General features: G+C 51.0%; 1 protein-coding gene across 7 annotated transcripts in view; it reads left to right on the plus strand.

The window, feature by feature from the left end:
- TANGO2 (transport and golgi organization 2 homolog) overlaps window positions 1–21,422 on the plus strand; it is a 44,711-nt gene that overhangs the window by 8,663 nt on the left and 14,626 nt on the right. For 6 of the 7 annotated variants that reach the window (XM_058532196.1, XM_058532193.1, XM_058532197.1 and 3 more), the window contains 2 exons: window positions 3,532–3,627; window positions 13,518–13,606. In XM_058532196.1, coding sequence (XP_058388179.1) covers window positions 3,572–3,627; window positions 13,518–13,606 — 145 coding nt within the window. In that variant the 5' untranslated portion in view covers window positions 3,532–3,571. Of the gene's footprint in view, window positions 1–2,678; window positions 2,810–3,531; window positions 3,628–13,517; window positions 13,607–21,422 lie in introns of all 7 variants that reach the window. The other variant, XM_058532195.1, reaches the window with a different exon arrangement.

Raw genomic sequence — 21,422 nt, forward strand, 5'->3', positions numbered from 1 at the left:
GCAGCCAAGTTGGAGGGCTCTGCACCTGGCCTGTGAGCATCAGTAGCCAGAGCTGCCCCAACCAGTGGCCTCACCCAGTGGCCAGGCACGCAGCCCAGGCGGCGATGTGGCAGGCCAAGGCAGACATGATGACCTCCTCCTCTGATAGCCTGGAGTGGCACGTCCCTGGTGGGGCAGGACGTTCCTGGTGGGGCAGCACATTCCTGGTGGGGCAGCCCTCCGTCCCGGTGGGGCTCTGGCTGGTGGGATTTCAGCAGGGATGGGCTGGCAGGGCTTCTCCCACTGACCGCAGCTGGCCTGGTTGGCACAGACATCAGCAGCTGGCCTCGCCTGGAGCATTCTTGTGTTTGGGAGAGACTAGCTCCCCCAGCATGAGGGGGCCTGTGTCTTCTGTGCTGGACTGTGGTCAGGTGGCTGGTGCTGGGAACCCCATCAGCTGCACCTGGCAGATGGGACACCTGGGGCCCTGGGAGACCCAGCATGCTTCCTGTCTCCCTGCACTGCATTCTGGATCATTCTGCTGACCTGTCTCAGCAGCTGTGTCTAATCTGCTCTTAAATCCACTGCTGAGTTTTAATTTGTGATTGCTATAGCTTCCATTTCTAGAAGTTCTCTCTGGAGCTTAGTGAACCATCTGGTTTGCTCTTTGTCACTTCTTCCCTGCAGATGCTCGCAAGCTCCTTTTTCCTGCAGAGCGTGGTTGGTTCACGAGATGGGTGGGGATCTCTTTCTGCTGCTTCTTGCTCATGGTGCTTTGTTTTGTTGTGTGGTTCTTTCTGACTGCATACTGCTCTCCGTCCTTGAGATTATTTGTGAGACTTCTTGGAGGTCTAGGATGAAGATGAGAGCATTGGTTTGCCAGGTGCCTGGGGGCACTACTGGCATGGAAGCCCCTCAAACCAAGTCTTGGCATGAGGCTCCCTGGACTCCTGGTGTGGCCCGGCGCTGCCGGTGGGACTTCTCAGGGACTCCTCCACTTCTGCGCGCTATCCCCGTGGGCCCTGGGTGGCTGAAATGTAGCCCACCCTCACCCTGGGAGCACTGCTCTTCGCGGTCCTGGCTTTACTTGGTGGGGGGGTTTCTACTAGATCCCTGTCTCGGGGTGGCCCTGGGCCTTGTCTTCTCTCTCCCTCGCCCCCAAGGCCACCAGAGCCCTGTGTGCTCAGATGGGCCGAGGCCCCGGGGCAGGACGGCCCCATACTCTTTGTTCTTTCCTCTCTGGGTTCCCGTGTTCTCTGAGACGTTGGCCAAACCGTGTATGATCTCATCAGCTCTTGGCTGCTCTTAGGATGTTTTCATATTCTTTCAAGCATTTTGAGTTGTTTTCACCAGGAGGGTGGTCCCAACAACCTGCCCACCAGTTTTGGGATCGTCAGGCACCCTTGGGATGATGGGCGCCCAAGGGCAGGAACCCAGCCTGGCCCCCATCACCTCGGGGCCTCTTTTGCATCGGGCACTGCCTTTGGCACAGCATCCTACAAGGGCCAGCGGCCAGCAGCCCATCTCAAATGGCCGCACATGCCCTGTGCTTCTGCAGATGGTGCTCATCACCATGGCAACAACCCACCTGCACAGCCACCGGCTCCTTACTGAGGGCAAAGCTTAGTACCCTGAGGCCGTTACCAACACCCAAGCCCATGGGGGCCAAGAGGAACACGGGGCTGAGTCCTGGGGGTCCCTCCAGGGCCTGTGGGAGCCAGTGGGGACAGTAGTGGAGTGAATTCTACCCTCACCCACCCTCCCACCCTGGCCAGACCAGTGAGCAGAAGTGAGTGGGGTGGCAGGGACCGCATGGTGTCATCACACCATGGTGTCATCCACAGGAAGGCCCCATGAGCTTGGCAACTTCCTCGTGGCTCTCAGCTGCGGTCATGTCCACAGTGCCAGCCTTGGGCTTCGGCCCCTCTTTGGCTTCTCTGTGTGCTGTGGCCACGTGGTCCTGGCACAGCTTTGACGGAGGGTCGGTGTAGTGGGCACGTCCTCCTTCTGTGAGGCCTCAGACAGGAAAGGTTTGATTGCAGAGACCCGAGGGCCGGAGCGAGTGCAGTGGCGTCAGCAGGGGTTCTCGCGTCCCTGTTACCTGCCTGTCTCCAGGCCCGGGGTGTCCTCTCCCGGACCTGCGGTGTGTGGATGTCAGGGCCCCCCCCCCCCCCCCCGCTGCCCATGTGCCTGTGGGGAAGACTGCCGGTGCGCTGCCCAGCAGGTGGGCCCCTCCCCTGTGTGGCCGTCCCGAGACCTAGGGGCAGAGGGGCAGGAGAAGCAGAGTGGCCATGGCTTGTCTTGACACCTGGAACAAAGATGTGCTGGTTCTGGGCATCCCACCCCACTGCTGTCCCTAGCGAGGCCTGACTCACGGACTTGCCTTACAGATGCTCTGCTGGGGCGGAGCCCAGGCCCTGCTCTAGCAGACACAGGGCACTTAACACCCTGTGACTGCACGGACCCTCCCCGACCCCAAGGCGCCCCGAGGTAGGGCACTTGGAGCTCAGTGGCTTCCTTTAGACACACACACATGCACATGTGCCACACACATGCAGACATGTGCATAAGTGCACACACACAGACATACCCATGCACTTACACATGTGCACAGAGCTCGCAGCCTCACATACGTGCACATACACTGAACACACCCTTCCCCCCTCACTCATCAGGCCCTTCTGGGGGCGTCTTTTCAGCTCCCTTCAGGACCCGAACAGCCTCTTTGCTGCCCATTTCCTGGCTTGGGTGCTGGATCTGCTCTGAAGCCATGTCCTCAGCTCGTTGCACACCTGCAGAACTAGAGACTCTCACGGTCACCTTGTCCAGGGTTAGTGGCTTCGGGATCTCATCTCAGTGCTCAGCTTGGTTCTGGGAGAAGATCTGCTGGTCCCGGAGGTCCCTGGGCGCAGGGCCTGCGTGTGGGTGCACGCTGAGTCTGCACTGACTGGGGCCTGGGAGTGCGTCCACCTCCTCGCCTGCCGATGCGGGATTCACGGGGCCCACCTGGTCCCCTGGCTGCGCCTGGGCCGTTGTGGGTGGAAGGCGTGTGCCGACGGCCTGCTGTGGACACTGCTGCAGGGTGTACTCAGGCCAGTCGGATGTGGCCCTGCCTTGAGTGGCTGGGGGCTGGCCTTGGCGCTGTTGCTGGGGAAAGAATGGGCCGTCTGGTGGGCGCCAAGCAAGCCGCAGAGCTGACCGCCACCTGCTGCCCCAAGTGAGCTCATTGTTCTTGGATTTGCTGCTGTCGGGGTGGCAGGTAGGAGCCCCTCCAGCTCCTACCTGCTGCCCCCATGCAGTGTGTCCAGGGCCAGCGAGCGTCGCAGGTGTCGGGGGACAGTCTAGCTAGTGCTGATGAGTGTGTGGGTTTAGGGAGATGGTTGTGTGGCGACGGCGAGTGTCGCAGCATCTGGCACGTGGTTCTCCCTCATCCAGTGAGGGTTGGGGACATCACAGAGGTGGTTCTGTTCTGGGCCAGGGAGCGTTGCTGGTTTGGGGAGGCAGTTCTGTCGTCTGCCTCTCACTCAACTCATTTTTTTCCTTTTTCCGTAGACCACGTGACCTGTGCGAGCAAAGCCACTCTCGGGGACCCATGTGCATCATCTTCTTTAAGTTTGATCCTCACCCCGTTTCCAAAAATGCATACAGGTAACTGCGCACTCTGTGTCTGTCGTCCTCCACTTGGTCTCGGGTGCCCTGCAGCCCTCATAGCACCCATGTGGGCACCCTCGAGGAGGGGCATGCCACTGCTACCCTTGGGTGGGGGAGAGGCCAGGCCCTGGAATGAGCTGCGCGGTCAGACAGCGGTCATTCAGTGTGGGGCCTGGAGGAAATACCTCTCGGGTAGGGACTCTGAGCCTATGTACAAAGATACTAAGCCTCAGCTGCTAAACGTGGTTGTTTGGGCAGGACAGAGGAGCAAAGTGGCTCCAGGCAGGGGTGCAGCCCTGCAGTGTCTGATTGGAGGATTGGGGGCAGCAGAATTGGGGTGACAGTAAATGAGAGCCCAACTTGGGCTGGCTGGTCCATGTTGCTGGAGAGCAGTCTGGGTGATGGCGGCAGCGTGTGCATGGGGCAGGGGCTGGGGGTCCAAGTGGAGGAGGTGGGAGACCGAGGCCAGGGAGGGGTGGGATGTGATCCGGGTCTCCCCCGCTTCCTGCGACCCTGGGCCCTGGAAGGCGCCCTCCACTGCCCGGGGCACTCCAGCGGGAATCCTTTGGCCTTTATCCACCCAGAGAACGAGGCCGAGATGTAGCCTGCAACCAAACGTGACATTTGAAACTGCTCGCTAGTGCAGTTGCCCAAGAAGGTTCATCATTTTAAAATCTGTACCAGAAACGACTTGAACTATTTCGACTATCTTCTTGGATTTGACTCACTGTGCAAAATCGCAGATGCTGTGCTGCCTCACATTGTGGCTGCATAATTCATCCCAGGCCGGGGAAGGGGGAATGAAGAGTATCCAGTGTTCCTTCATGCAGAGGAAGGCAGGGCCAGGCCAGGGTCTGAGAGCTGCCCCTGAATGGCGCCCACTAGGGTGAGCCGTGTGAGTCAGGGTGCAGCCAGTGGACAGGATCCGGGCACAGCGGTTCGAGCAGGGAAGGTGTGATATACAGAACCACTGACTATAACGGAATTGCAATGCCCAGGGCAGAGCCCTGTTCTTCACCCCTGGGCTGAGGTCCAGACCTTGCTGGAGAGGCAAAGCTGAGGTACACTGGATGGCCAAGAAATCACTGGGGTGCTGTGCCTGCAGAACTTGCTGGAAATATGCCCTCTAGGGTGCTGGCAGCTGTCGCAGGGAGGATGCTGGGGGAAGGTGCTGGCTGCTGGTGCTGCTTACTGCTGTGTGCTGGGGAAGCCACGCGTGCTTCAGGAGCTGGACGCTGGGAGAGCCACACGCAAGTCAGGAGACTGATGCTGGGGAAGCCACGTGTGCTTCAGGAGCCTTCTGAGGAAGCACACGGGAGCCAGGAAACAAGCCTCTCCTCCTCCAGTGTCTCTCCAGCGCCCTCTACTGACAAAACTTAACGTGGTGTCAGCTGCATAGTTCAGCTCCATTTGAACAGAGCAGGCAATGAAGGGCCCTTTTGGGGGTGAGATGCAGTAAATGGATAACTGGTTTGGTCCACCCCTTTGGCTACTGAGCTTTCAGATGCACCCTTCTACATCATTTGAACTCCCATGCACCAACAAAACGACTCTCTTTCCACCTGACAACTGAAGAATTTCTCCAGTGAGGACGCATAGCCTCACAGTCATTGGGTCCATTGCTGACTATGTTTGTTACTCCTAGATTTAGCCACAGCCCCACTTGATATGCTGTTCCCTAAGGTTACCTCTAGCCTCCTGGAAGTAAAACAGAAATGAGAAGAAGCGGAAAGGAGGGTGAGCATGGGTCTCTCTTGCTCAGAACCTGGGCGTCACTGCCAAGCCCTGTCCTTTAACAACCCCTTGTGGGTTGTGATTCGAGACAGCCTTAGCATTTCTCTCAAGTGTTTTCCAAAGCCCCAAGCCAAAGACAAAATATGCTGTCTCTGGGTGACTAACTGAATGTACTGGGCATTCTTCCAACTTCCCGGTGAGCTGAGCCTGGGCCCGTTTGAGATTGGAGACTGGACTGGAAGGGCAAACAGGTCAGGTGCCAGGGCCATCGGCATGGAGGGCAGGAGGCCCAGGCTGTCCGGTGCTGCCAGGAGCCGTCTGGGCCCACAGGGCCCGCCTTAACACCCCTCACTTGTGCTCCCTCCCGCCTTAGCTGTCCTGGCCTGGGATGCACCAGCCAGTGCCCCTCACCCTGGCGTCCACTGCTGTGTCCTCGTCCCCACCACCTAACAACAGTAAGGAATGGGAGTGTTTTTATTTTATGTGTGGTAAAGTATATAAAACATAAAATTATGCCATTCCAAACATTTGTAAGTGTGTAGTTGAATGGCATTAAGTATGTTCACATTGTTATGCAACCATCACCACCATCCATCTCCAGAACTCTTTGCATCTTCTGAAACTGAAACTCTGTCCTCATTAAACACTAACTCCATTTCCCCTCCCCCAGCCCTTGGTAACCACCATTCTGCTTTTTCTTTCTATGATCTTGACTACTCTGGGTACCTCATATAAGTAGAACCATATAGTATTTATCTTTTTGTGACTGGCTTTTTTCACTTAGCCTAATGTCCTCAGGGTTCATCCATATTGTGGCATGTGTCAGAATTTCCTTCCTTTTTAAGGCTGAAAAATATCCTATTGTATGGATAGACCACATTTTGTTATCCATTCATTCATCGATGGACACTTGGGTTGTTTCCACTTCTTGGCTCTTTTGAATAGTACCGCCATGAACATTAGCGTACAAGTATCTGTGTGAGTCCTGCTTTCAGTTCTTTCGGGTCTGTACCCAGAGCAGAATTGCTGGATCATTTGCCAATTCTGTGTTTGACTTTTTGAGGAACTGCCAAATTGATTTCCTTGAGCATCTTTTTTGTTTGTTTGTTTTTTTATTTATTGCGGTAACGTTGGTTTATGGCATTGTATAAATTTCAGGTGTACATCATTATACTTCTATTTCTGCATAGATTACATCATATTCTCATGTTCACCACCCAAATACTAGTTACAATCCATCACCACACACATGTGCCTAATTATCCCTTTCACCCTCCTCCCTCCCCCCTTCCCCTCTGGTAACCACCAATCCAATCTCTGTCTTTATGTCTTTGTTTGTTGTTGTTATTGTCTACTACTTAATGAGTGAGAGCATATGGTATTTGACCTTCTCCCTCTGACTTATTTCACTTTGCATAATACCCTCAATGTCCATCCATGTTGTCACAAATGACTGGATTTCATCGTTTCTTATGGCTGAGTAGTATTCCATTGTGTAGATATACCACATCTTCTTTATCCATTCTTCCCTCAATGGGCACTTAGGTTGCTTCCATGTCTTGGCTATTGTGAACAATGCTGCAGTGAACACAGGGGAGCATGTATCTTTACGCATTGGTGTTTTCACGTTCTTTGGGTAAATACCCAGCGGTGGAATAGCTGGATCGTATGGTAGTTCTAGCCTTAATTTTTTGAGGAATCTCCATACTGTTTTCCTTAGTGGCTGCACCAGTTTGCACTCCCACCAGCAGTGTATGAGAGTTCCCTTCTCTCCACATCCTCTCCAACACATGTTGTTTCCTGTCTTGTTAATTATGGCCATTCTGCTGGGCGTGAGGTGATATCTCATTGTAGTTTTGATTTGCCTTTCCCTGATAGTTAATGATGTTGAACATCTTTTCATGTGTCTGTTGGCCATCTGTATCTCTTCTTTGGAGAAATGTCTGTTCAGGTCTTTTGCTCATTTTTTAATTGGGTTGTTAGTTTTTTTGTTGTTGAGATGCATGAGATCTTTATATATTTTGGAAATTAACTCCTTATCAGATGTATGGTTTGCAAATATCTTCTCCCAATTGTTAGGTTGTCTTTTCGTTTTGTTGATGGTTTCCTTTGCTGTGCAGAAGCTTTTTAGTTTGATGTAGTCCCATTTGTTTATTTTTTCTATTGTTTCTCTTGCCCGGTCAGACATGGTGCTTGAAAATATGTTGCCTTGAGCATCTTTTGATGGTCATGCCATAGGCTTCCGGTGCCATGCCAGCCCATAACCCCTGTGGGGTGGCACAGTGTGTCCGCACAGCTAGTTGTCATCGTGCACCATCCAGAACAGGTCCTCTCCCCGCAACTAGGTGGGCCGGGTGCCAGGGCTGCCATCCACTTGGACCCTGCTGCCCCCAAAAAATGGTCCACGTGGCTGGGACCCGTCAAGGCCCCCGTGGCTCCATGTCCTCTCTCTGGCACCCTCAGTGTCGTCACATGTGCAGTGGCCTCTTGCCCCTCAGGGTAAAAGCCAGCAACTGTTTTTATTCGTGTTCGTGTAAGTTCATCCCTGCAGTCGTTATTGCTCCAGGGTCAGGCAAGCAGACTTTTACAGCTGCGTCGGTGCCGTGTATGTAAATGTTGATTTAAACAAGTGTCCTCTGCCCTGCAGAAAAGACTATGTCCTCACTTTTGATGCTGTGGGTGGTATCGCCCATGGCTCTGCGGTTGCCAGATGCTGATCTCATGGGAATGTGTTTTCTGGCTTCCCAGGAGTTAGTGCCTGAAAGGGGAGCCTGTCCCCATCAAGCCCTGCCGGGAGCGGCCAGGCAACATTCGTGCTTGGTCCTACCTGCGCTTTGCTGGTCTGCTAGTGGAAGGCCTGGTTCCTAAAGCATCTCTCCCTGTCTTGGGCCGCGTCCTAGCATCCTCTCTTGTGTTTCCCCAGAGGAGAAAGAGTGGCCCACTCAGAGTGTGCGTCTTGTGGTCTATTCCTGCCTGGATTCAGCAGTTGTAGCCTGTCGCCGCTGAGTGGCCCTCAGTGGGCACGGAGAGGGAGGGAAGCCAGCTCAGCTCTGCCCCGGGAGTGAATGTGAGCACAGCCGAGCCTCAGCAGAGCAACTCCAGGCCTGATCCTTCACGGATCCCACAGGCTACACCCCCCACCCACATGTCACCACCCCACGGCCCCACCCTCTTGGGTGTGGCCATCCCTCCAGATGTGGCAGCTCTCCCCATGTCACATCCTGCTGCCACAGCCCCCCAGGCATCGACCTGGTGTGACCCCCTGGCATCGCCCTGGCGTGACCCCCTGGCGCCCTCAGGTGCCCTGTGTCCTCCGTGCTGTGCTGGCCCTGGTGCAGGTGCGAACTGCCTTCCAGGCTGCATGGCGGCCACACCCACAGGTGGCTCCTTGGGTGTCACTCCCTCCTTGGGTCACCTCTGATGTGTTGCTTGGTGGCCCTGCCCAGGGCTGTGAGCCTCTGGGCGGTCCCAGCCTCTGCCCTCCCCCGCCCATTGTTGCCGGGCACTTGAAACCTCTGTATTTTAGTGGCGGTTACCCAGTGTGAGCACCATCGGATGCCTGTTGGGTTTTCTTTTTCGTTGAGGAAGATTTGCCCTGCGTAACATCCGCTGCCAATTTTCCTCTTTTTTTGTGTGTGTGTCAGCCGCCACAGCATGGCCACTGACACACGAGTGGTGTAGGTCCACACCCAGAACCAAACCCGGGCCGCCGAAGTGGTGCATGCCAAACTTAACCACTCAGCCACCAGGGCTGGCCCGTGCCCATTGGTTTGGCTCTTGTTTTTAATTCTAGTATGAATATCTGCGGAGCTCCAGCAGGGAACACTGTGGATGAGAAATGATATAGTGGCCTGTGGGATGCTAACTGTGAAGTCCTTGTGCTGGCTGCGGCTTTGCCCCTGGGTCCCGATGACCTTGCTGTGCCCGTAGAGGCAGCTGTGTTCTGACGGGATTCCATTTGACGCTACTTCCCTGATTGTAAAGGGATATGGGCTCTTTGAAAAAAAAGTCATACCTGGGCCGGCCTGGTGGCTTAGCGGTTAAGTGTGCACGCTCCGCTACTGGCTGCCCGGGTTGGGATCCTGGGCGCGCACCGAGGCACCGCTTCTCCGGCCATGCTGAGGCCGCGTCCCACATACAGCAACTAGAAGGATGTGCAACTACGACATACAACTATCTACTGGGGCTTTGGGAAAGAATAAAAGGAGGAGGATTGGCAATAGATGTTAGCTCAGAGCCTGTCTTCCTCAGCAAAAAGAGGAGGATTAGCACGGATGTTAGCTCAGGGCTGATCTCCCTCACAAAACAAACAAACAAACAAACAAAAGTCATACCTCACAAAATCTACAAAGTAAAACGTGAGCTCCCATAAGCACTGTGGCAGGCAGATGGTCCCCGCGGTTCCTGCCCTGCCATACACGTCTGTGTGATCCGCTCCCACGAGTAGGGGTGGGCTGCGTGGCTAAACATGAAGAGATTTTACCAATGTGATACAAATCCCTGATCAGTTGACTTTGAGTTAATCAAACAGATGTCTTGGCGGGCCTGGCCTAATCAGGAGAGCCCCCAGAAGGGACCAGGCCCCTTTTGAAGAGGTAAGCTGCTATGATTGGAAGGGCCCTGTGGCTAGGACCCGCGGGTGGCCCCCAGGAGTTGAGAGTGACCCTGGCCAACAGCAGGTGAGACAAGGGGCCCTTAGTCACACAGCTTCAAGGACGTGAACTGGGCAACAACCTCAGGAGCGTGAGAAGGACACCAAGCCTCAGCTGAGACCCCTGCCAGCACCTCAATCGCCACCTTGGGAGACCCTGAGCAGAGCACCCAGCCTAGCAGGGCCACGCTCCTAACCCTGGACCAAGACGATAAGTAGGCATTGCTTTTGGACGCTCTGTTTATGGTAATTTGTTAGGCCACACAGAAGACCAGCACACTCCCCATCAGGGTAACACGGTCACTGCTGTTACATAACCGCCATCTTGATCAAAATGTCTCTTTAGACTCACGAGCTGATGCCCTTTCCTGGCTCCAGTCTGGAGGGACTGCTGGGTAAGCTGTTGCTCCCTTGTGGCCGCTTCCACAGGGGTCATCACTACTGGTGACGTCACTGGGCCACAGGCTGTGCACCTGCTACCTACACCAAACTCCCTCCACATGGCACGCTGACGCTCCCCCACATGTGCACAGACTACCCCCCGAGACAGTGCACAGACCCACCTCCCAGACGGTGCACAGACCCACCTCCCAGAATGCTCACAGACCCACCCCCCTCAGACGGCGCACAGACCCACCACCCTCAGATGGTGCACAGACCCACCCCCCTCAGATGGTGCACAGACCCACCACCCTCAAATGGTGCACAGACTCCTCTCTCAGACGGTGCACAGATACACCCCCCTCAGATGGTGCACAGACCCACCCCCTCAGACGGTGCACAGACTCCCGTCTCAGACGGTGCACAGACCCACCCCCCCGATGGTGCACAGACCCACTTCCCAGATGGTGCACAGACCCACCCCCTAAGACAGTGTACATATCCACCCCCCTCAGGTGGTGCACAGACCCACCCCCTTCAGACGGTGCACAGACCCACCTCCCAGATGGTGCACAGACCCACCCCCCTCAGACGGTGTACAGACCCACCGCCCTCAGATGGTGCATAGACCCACCCCCCTCAGATGGTGCACAGACTCCCCTCCCAGATGGTGCACAGACCCACCCCCCTCAGACGGTGTACAGACCCACCGCCCTCAGATGGTGCATAGACCCACCCCCCTCAGATGGTGCACAGACTCCCCTCCCAGACGGTGCACAGACCCACCCCCCTCAGACGGTACACAGACCCACTCCCCTCAGACGGTCCCAGACGGTGCACAGATCCACCCTCAGCAGCAGGGTTGAGAGTGCCCATTGGTGGTGAATATTTAGTGGTTTCAATTATTAGATTGAAACAAAGCCATGGGTGACTTGCTGTCCTCAGAGCCCCTGACTGGTGGCATGTCTCTGCCTCTGGGTGCACTAGGCAGATGGACATGCATTGGTGTTGTGGTCCCCAGAAGTGATGGGTGAGGGAGCACTCCCTCCTCACTCGAGTCTTGATGTGGGCACTCATCACACCCACACATCTCTGACAAATGTGTCATGTATTTGATGAAATCCCGGCAAACCACTAGCAATCCAGCTAAATGGTGACTCCTGTGACAAAAATAACCCAGCACTTAATGTTTCTAGTTATTAGCACTCATATGTAACTGCTCCTGGCTTTAAAAATAGGCAGTCGAAAATGTTAGAAGATTTGGCTTAGTCAGCTTTTTTTTTCTTTTCTTTCCTAATTTTTCCTTTTCTGGAGCCTTATGTAAGAATCAGAACGAGAAGCCAACAGCACCACCGTTGTTTCAGTCACTGCCTCTCTGGCCTCCCTGTCCCCCACTCACCACAGGGATCAGAGCGAGTGAGCAGAGGAGGAGCATTGTGTATCTGAAAGAGGATGCTTGATCCTGACCACGTGAAACTTGACCCTGACCACAGGGAGGGGGGTGGCTGGGGGGCCTGACCTCTGCTGCACCCCCACCACAGCTGCCTGGTCTCCCCACCTTGGGGACGTGGCACTCTCCTTCCTCCTGACCATTATCCAGGCTGCGGTGGATGGGACACCCTCCACAGCATGGGCCCATGCAGGCAGCCTGTGGGAGTGGCACCAGCCAGGATGAACCGGGGCCGGGTCCCAGAAGGGACAGAGCAGATGTGGCAGGTGGCAGGGGTCAGGGCCCAGGGCCCAGCTAGCTTTTCCCTCAGGCCATCTCCCTTGACCCAGGGTGGGGTCCGGGTTGGAGCTTGGCAGTTGGAGCTGCAGAGGGTTGTTCTGTGAGTGGCTAGGGCTCATATCAGGGACAGTGACCTCTTTCCCCCCCGCCCAGGTGCACAGCCCCCAGGCCTGGCGCAGCCCTGGAGCCATCTGTATGGCGGGGATAGAAAGTGGCCACAGGCCAGACAGGCGTCCTGAAGATGGTGGGGCTTCCAGGGTAGACCCGGAGGGTTCCATGGCCATGCACAGTCCCCTGGGCTGCGTGGGGAGGTGCAGAGTAGGGGGCTCACGCTCCACATGCATGGGGTGAAAATGCTTCCACGGCCCTGGTTTCACTTTGAATTTTATGAATGTCTTCGTTAATTAACATTGTACCATGAGCAAACGTTCATAAAATCAATGAATCAATACAAAAATTATTTTTGAAGACCTTTTAGAATCTGACCACTGATGAGACTAACTTGGGTTCAGGCCCAGTGTGACCATAGGCGCCGCGCCCCCGCTCCCGGCCTGCGTTCTCTGCACCTGGCCGTGGCGCTCAGGGCATCCTTCTGCGATCACTTCTCAGACCCAGAGGTCTAACGGATGTTGTGGCGGTGGACCCCTTCCACTCAGTCACCATCTGTGTTCTTATTTAAATGGCAAAGCAGACTTGAAACTTTGTTCTCTTACCTTGAAACTAGGGCTCTTAAAACTTTGACAATGTCTTTTCTAGTTGCAAAAGAAACACTTGGTTGATTCATAATGCAAAAGACTGGAAAACCAGAGAAGGCCTCACATACTCCCTGCCAAAAAACACCCCAAACGCAGGTCAGAGCAGCCCTTGGAGACCCTGTGTGCTGCTGCTGTCCACGCGCATCCCCAAGCCCCTCTGGTGGGTGTGCTCACATTTCCAGGAAGCTCACGGGCTCGCTGGGGGTGTTCTGGGGGAAAGGACAGCTGGACAGAGGAGGGACACACCCTGCCGCCTGGGCACCCAGGATGTGCTCAGTGCCAGCTGCTCAGCGCCCTCACGCACCCGGCCCTGGTTCTGCCGCCCACTGAGCCCTGTTCTGAGGGGGCAGGGGCTGTGCAGGGTGGATGGCCCCCCTTCTGGCCCTGAGCGGCCTGGGCATGTGTCTTCCCCGGCAGCTGCCTCTTCCTCAGCAGGGCCTGGGGCGCAGTCCTGGCCGTGGGCTCCCAGGAAACGGCCTGCCTGGAGCCTCCATAGACCTTTGTCCTGTGCAGATTCCTGTCCTTTTGGGGACCTGCCCATGTTGCTACTGCGACAAATTTGCTTCGTTAACAAGAGAGAAAGAAACATGGTTTTCCTGTTTCCACTTGAGAGCTTCAGCCCTGCTTCCTCCTGCAGGCTTATCCTGGCAGCCAACAGGGATGAATTCTACCACAGACCCTCCAAGTTAGCAGACTTCTGGGGAAACAACAACGAGATCCTCAGTGGTGAGTCTTCCTTCATGTGGGCGGCTGTCGCGTGGCAGGACGGGCAAGCCCCAAAACCCTTACAGGCATTGCTGGTGCCCCTTCCCAGGGTAAATAAGTAGACACTGACGGGTCTCGTGAAGCTGGCTCCAGAGTTGGGGTCCAGGGCCAGTGCTGGGTGGATAGCCCCGGAACTGCCCACCCAGCACCATCCGCGTGGCTGCGTGTGTGTGGACCCCCGGAAGAAGCAGCTGGAAGGGTGGGTTGGTCTGGTTGGGATCAGCCCTTCAGCTGTGGGCGTGCAGTTGGATTTGTACAAAGTGCATGTCCACACTTGGTCCCCCTGAAGCATCACAGTTGTGGAGGGTGTGTGTGTGTGTGCTTATATCTGCATTTCTGTTTACACACAAGTATCCCTTGCTCCAGGGAGAGCTGGCCTGAATTTGGAGAGCAGAGGCTTGGTTGGGGCACATTTGGGGGGAGCTGCACGAGGAGTTCCCATGGGGGTAGAAGAGGAGGTGACAGCTGGGTCCCCTGCCTGCCCATCCAGCAGCCTTCTCGAGCCCCTTGGATAGGGAGCACTTCCTGCTGTGGGGTGGGCAGGGGTCTACTTGGAGGGCATGCGATCAGGTGTTGGCCAGGCCGGGGTCCCTCTGCCTGTGAGCCAGGCACCAGGCAAGCATAGGGAGCCTGGTAGAGCTGACGGGGACAATCCAGGTGCCTGGTGGGCTGGGCGTGTGGCTTCATGGGTTCACGGAGGCTACGTGAGCCCTGCTCTGCCTGTGGGGTCTAAAAGCTCGACTGTGGAGCTTCTGCAGAAGGCCTCCTGTAGACCATGGTCAGGTAGTGGTGTGAGGAAAGCACTGCCGAGGCTGGATCATCCTAGTGCCATGTAGGAGGAGGCTGGGAGTGGGGAGACCAGGGTAGGGCACAGTCCTGGGTGGGAAGTCTGTCAGGTGGTGGGGAAAGCTGCTGAGAGGCTGTGAGCAGGGACCCCAAGATGGCTGGGTGCAAGAGGGAGAAGAGGCTGGGTCTCTGGGCTGGTCTTGGCCTCATCACAAGCTGCATGGGAGACCTTGGAAATGTCTAGACGTGCAGACAGGAGCGTGGGGTGGGGCTGGTGAGGAGACTGCTGCTGCATAAGCTCTGGGCACAGCAGTACAGTAACGTGGGGGTCGTATGTGTGTGGGGACCTCTCCCAGAGATCATGGGGCAGGCCTGTGGGGCCATGGGAGGAAGGCCAAGGGGAGCCTATGGGCACAGCCAGAACCATCCTGGGCTAGGATGAAACAGAAGGGGGTCATGGGGACAGGGCAGGCTGTGCATGTCGCTGCTGCAGGGCACAAACGGGAGGATGAAGTGGGGTGAGAGGGCTGGTGCCCTTGGGAACAGGGGCAGGAGGCACCTCTCGAGGATTTTTGTAGATAACACAGAGGCTAGGACAAAGGGTTAGCCTGCTGGGCCCCTTGGCTGTCCTGGCTATCTGGGCTCCTGCCTACCCTGGCACTTGGGTCTGCACCTGGCCCCTGAATCAGGGCTGACTCTGGCTGGGTGCTCCAGCCACTTGGACTCATTCATTCTTTGTAGTGATTTGGAGGCGGCCCCTGGCACACTGATATGGAGCTTCTGCCTAGTGGGAGGGTGGCTCTGTTGCACCACAGTGCTGGGTGGACCCAGTGGCCACCACATGCAGCTTAGGGCTGGAAGACACCAAGGTCTACATCCTCACACTGTCTGGCATCACCAAATTGTGTGCAAAATTGTAAGCCAGTGGTCCTCCAAGTGTGGGCCTTGAGCCAATAGCATCAGCATTGCTTAGGAACTTGTTAGAAATATTTAGGTATTATTTCTTCAAATATTTTTTTCTGTCTCCTGCTCTCTCTTCTCAATCTCTTTCCCTCTTTCTGCCTCCGGTTACACATATATTAGTTTGCTAGAGGTTGTCTCACACTTTGATGATGCTCAGTTCATTTTTAAAAACTGTTTTTTCTGTATTTCATTTTAGATAGTTTCTATTGCCATATCCTAAAGTTCACTAATCTTTCCTTCTGCAGTGTCTGATCTGCTTTTAATCCCATCCTGTATGTGTTTCATCTCACAACTTTGCAGTTTTTATCTCTAGAAATTTAATTTTTATATCTTTCTTATCTCTACCTAACTTTTTTTAGCATGTAGAATACAGTTATTATAACTGTTTAAATGTTCTTGTCTGTGAATTCTGACATCTGTGTCAGTTCCAGCTTAGCTGGTCTCCAGCCAAGGCAGCGGATCCGCACCAGAGCACGTGTGTGTGTGTGTGTGTGTGTGTGTGTGTGTGTGTGTGTATGACCTGTCAAGTGGCTGTGGTCACTGGGAAAATGCAGACGAGCCCTATTGGCACAACTTCCAGCAGATGTAGCAGGTTCAGAAAACACAGTTCCTGCCCTCCCTCCCCGCCCGTGGTGCCAGGTGGAATCTGCAACCTGAGGTTACCACTATGTGCCGGCAAAGGATCACGTCATCAAACCCCATGAAGAACTACATTAACACTCCAGAGCAGAAGGAAAATGACAAGTCTCCAGAAACCAATCCCGAAGTCACAGAAATTTGCAATCTAAATGACAGAGAATTCAAAATAGTTGTCATAAAGAAACTCAACGAGTTACCAGAAAACTCAGAAAAACAGTTCGATAAACTCAGGAATAAAATTAATGAGCAGAAGGAATTCACCAAAGAGATCAAAACTCTAAAAACAAAAAAACACCAAACAAATTCTGGAGATGAAGAACACAATGGATGAGATTAAAAAAAAAAAAAAATCTAGAAACCTTAAAAAACAGAGCTGATGTTATGGAGGACAGAATTAGTAATTTAGAGGATATAAATATAGAAACACTTCAGATGGAGGAGAGAGAATTAAGACTTAAAAAAATGAAGAAATTCTCTGAGAAATATCCAACTCAATTAGGAAATGCAACAGAAGGATTATAGGTATTCTAGAGGGAGAAGAGAGGCAGAAGGGAGCAGAGAGCTTGTTCAAAGAAATAATAGCTGAGAACTTTCCAAACTTGGGGGAAGAACTGGACTTACAAGTGTATGAAGCCAATCGAACTTCTAACTACATCAATGTAAAAAGACCTTCTCCCAAGTATATAATAGTAAAACTGGCAAAAGTCAATGACAACGAAAAAATACTAAGGGCAGCAAGGCACAAGAAAATAACCTACAAAGGAACCCCTATCAGGCTTTCAGCCAATTTCTCAGGAGAAACCTTACAGGCTAGGAGAGAATGGAACGATATATTCAAAATACTGAAGACAAAAACTTTAAGCCAACGGGCTGGCCCCGTGGCTTAGCGGTTAAGTGTGCGTGCTCCGCTGCTGGCAGCCCGGGTTCGGATCCCAGGTGCGCACCGACGCACCGCTTCTCGGGCCATGTTGAGGCTGCGTCCCATGTACAGCAACTAGAAGGATGTGCAACTATGACATACAACTATCTACTGGGGCTTTGGGGATAAAATGGAGGAGGATTGGCAGTGGATGTTAGCTCAGAGCCGGTCTTCCTCAGCAAAAAGAGGAGGATTAGCATGGATGTTAGCTCAGGGCTGATCTTCCTCACAAAAAACAAACAAACAAACAAACAAACAAACAAAACTTTAAGCCAAGAATACTCTATCCAGTGAAACTATCCTTCAGATATGCTGGAGAAATAAAAACTTTCTCAGATAAACAAAAGCTGAGGGAATTCATCACTACTAGGCCTTCCTTACAAGAAATGCTCAAGGATGCCCTCATACCTGAAACAAAAAGTCAAAGGTTTATAAAGCCTTGAGAAAGGAGAAATAGACAGAGAAATCAGAAAATTGAAGCTTCTATCAGAACAGGTTAGCAAACACTTAGTTATAACATAAAAGAAAAAGGAAAGAAAAGCATAAAAAATAACTATATATCATTTTAATCACAAACTCACAACACAAAATGGAACACGTTGTGACAACAATAACTTAGAAGGAGAAGAGGAAAGGGATGGAACCTGCTTAGGCTAATGGAGATAAGAGGCTCTCAGAAAAGGGACTATCTCATCTACGAGATCTTTTATACAAACCTCATGGTAACCACTAAACAAAAAATCAGAGCAGAGGCACAAATCATAAATAAAGAGAAAACTGAGAAAACCACCGAACTGAAATGGCAGACAGAAATACAAGGGAAAAGAAACAATGGAAATATAGAACAATCAGAAAACAAAAGATAAAATGGCAGTATTAGGCCTCATATATCAATAATCACTCTAAATGTAAATGGATTGAATTCTCCAATGAAAAGACACAGAGTAGCCGGATTAACAAACAAGACCCAACAATATGCTGCCTCTAGGAAACACATCTCAGCTGTAAAGACAAACACAGGCTCAGAGCGAATGGATGGAAGATGATGCTCCAAGTAAATGGCAAACAAAAGAAAGCAGATGTTGGGGCTGGCCTGGTGGTGTAGTGGTTAAGTTTGCATGCTCTGCTTCAGCAGCCCAGGGTTCACAGGTTTGGATCCTGGGCACAGACCTATGCAACACTTATCAAGCTATGCTGTGGCAGGCACCCCACGTATAAAGTTGAGGAAGATGGTCACGGATGTTAGCCCAGGGCCAGTCTTCCTCAGCAAAAAGAAGAGGATTGGCAACGGATATTAGCTCAGGGCTAATCTTCCTCACCAAAAAAAATAAATAAATAAAAGAAAGAAAGAAAGTGTTGCAAAACTGATATCAGACAAAGCAGACTTCAAGATAAAAAAGGCAGTGAGAGACAAAGAGGGGCACTATATAATGATAAAAGGGACACTCCACCAAGAGGACATAACACTTATAAATATATATATGCACCTAACACAGGAGCACCAAAGTATATAAAGCAACTGTTAACAGACCTAAGAGGAGAAATTAACAGCAACACAATAATAGTGGACTTAAATGGAAACATCTGACCAGGTGGACTTAATAGATATATGTAGAACATGCCATCCAAAAACAGCAGAATACACATTCTTCTTAAGTGAAAACAGCACAATACACATTCTTCTCAAGTGCACATAGAACATTCACAAAGATAGACTATATGTTGAGAAACAAGGCAAGCCTCAATAAATTTAAGAAGATTGAAATCATATCAAGCATCTTTTCTGAGGACAATGCTATGAAACTAGAAATCAACTACAAGAAAAAAGCTGTGAAAGTCACAAATATGTAGAGACTAAACAACATGATGCTGAACAACCATTGGATCATTGAAGAAATCAAAGGAGAAATCAAAAAATACCCGGAGACAAATGAATATGAAAATGCATTATACCAACTTCTATGGGATGCAGCAAAAGTGGTTCTAGGAGGGAAATTCATAGCAATACAGGCCCACCTCAACAAACAAGAAAAATCTCAAATAAGTAATCTTAAACTACACCTAACAGAACTAGAAAAAGAAGAACAAACAAAGCCTAAAGTCAGCAGAAGAAGGGAAATAATAAAAATTAGAGCAGAAATAAATGAAATAGAGACCAAAAAAACAGTAGAAAGGATCAATGAAACTATGAAGAGCTGGTTTTTTGAGAAGATAAACAAAATTGACAAACTCTTAGCCAGACTCACTAAAAAAAAAGAGAGAAGGCTCAAATAAATAAAATTAGAAATGAAAGAGGAGAAATTACGACAGATACCACAGAAATACAAAAGATTATAAGAGAATACTATGAAAAACTCTATGCCAACAAGTTGGATAACCTAGAAGAAATGGATAAATTCTTAGACTCAGACAACCTCCCAAAACTGAATCAAGAAGAAATAGAGAATATGAATAGACCAATCACGAGTAAAGAGGTTGAAACAGTAATCAAAAACCTCCCAAAAAATAAAAGTCCAAGACCAGATGGTTTCTCTGGAGAATTCTACCAAAAATTCAAAGAAGATTTGATACCTGTCCTTCTCAAACTATTCCAAAAACTTGAAGACAGAACACTTCCTAACTCATTCTATGAGGCCAACATCACCCTGATACCAAAGCCAGACAAGGACATCACAAAGAAGGAAAATTACAGGCTAATATCACCCATGAACACAGATGCAAAAATCCTCAACAAAATATTGGCAAACTGAATACAGCAGTACATGAAAAGGATCGTATGTCATGATCAAGTGAGATTTATACCAGGGACACAGGGATGGTTCAACATCTGCAGATCAATCAATGTGATACATCACATTAACAAAATGCGGAATAAAAATCACATGTTTATCTCAATAGATGCAGAAAAAGCATTTGACAAGATCCAACATCTGTTTATGATAAAAACTCAATAAAATGGGTATAGAAAGAAAGTACCTCAACATAATAAAGGCCATATATGACAAATCCACAGCCAACATCATACTCAATGGCGAAAAACTGAAAGCATCCCTCTGAGAACAGGAACAAGACAAGGGTGCCCGCTCTCTCCACTCCTATTCAACATAGTACTGGAGGTTTTGGCCAGAGCAATTAGGCAGGAAAAAGAAATAAAAGGGATTCAAATTGGAAAGGAAGAAGTGAAACTCTATCTGCTTGCAGACGATATGATTTTATATATAGAAAACCCTAAAGAATCCACCAGAAAAGCATTAGAGATAATCAACAACTACAGCAAAGTTGCAGCGTACAAAATCAACTTATAAAAATCAGTTGTGTTTCTATACTCTAATAACAAACTAGGAGAAAGTGAAGTCAAGAATACAATCCCATTTACAATCACAACAAAAAGAATAAAATATCTAGGAATAAATTTAACCAAGGAGGTGAAAGACCTATATACTGAAAACTATAAGACATTATTGAAAGAAATCAAAGATGACATAAAGAAATGGAAAGATATTCCATTCACATGGATTGGAAGAACAAACATAGTTTAAATGTCTATGTTACCTAAAGCAATCTACAGATTCAGTGCAACCCCAATCAGAATCCCAAGGGCATTCTTCATGCAATAGAACAAAGAATCCTAAAATTTATACGGAACAACAAAAGACCCCAAATAGCCAAAGCAATCCTGAGAAAAAAGAACGAAGCTGGAGGCATCACAATCCCTGACTTCAAAATATACTATGAAGCTATAGTAATCAAAACAGCATGGTACTGGCACAAAAACAGACACACAGATCAATGGAACAGAACTGAAAGCCCAGAAATAAAACCACACATCTACAGACAGCTAAACTTTGACAAAGGAGCTAAGGACATACAGTGGAGAAAGGAAAGTCTCTTCAGTAAATGGTGCTGGGAAAGCTGGACAGCCACATGCGAAAGAATGAAAGTGGACCATTGTCTTACACCATACACAACAATTAACTCAAAATGGATCTAAGACTTGAGTGTAAGACCTGAAACCATAAAAATCCTAGAAGGAAATACAGGCAGTACACTCTTTGACATCGGTCTTAGCAGCATCTTTTCTTTTTCTTTCTTTTTTTTTTTTGTGAGGAAGATCGGCCCTGAGCTAACATCTATGCTAATCCTCCTCTTTTTGCTGAGGAAGACCCGCTCTGAGCTAACATCTATTGCCAATCCTCCTCCTTTCTTCCCCCAAAGCCCCAGTAGATAGCTGTATGTCACAGTTGCACATCCTTCTAGTTGCTGTACGTGGGACGCAGCCTCAGCGTGGCTGGAGAAGTGGTGCGTCGGTGTGCACCCGGGATCCGAACCCGGGCCGCCAGCAGCAGAGCGCATGCACTTAACCGCTAAGCCATGGGGCCGGCCCGCATCTTTTTGAAATACCATGTCTCTTCAGATATGGGAAACAAAAAATAAACAAATGGGACTTCATCAGACTCAAGAGCTCCTGCA

Source organism: Diceros bicornis, chromosome 35 (genome assembly GCF_020826845.1).
Source record: "Diceros bicornis minor isolate mBicDic1 chromosome 35, mDicBic1.mat.cur, whole genome shotgun sequence".
NCBI classification, from domain to species: domain Eukaryota; kingdom Metazoa; phylum Chordata; class Mammalia; order Perissodactyla; family Rhinocerotidae; genus Diceros; species Diceros bicornis.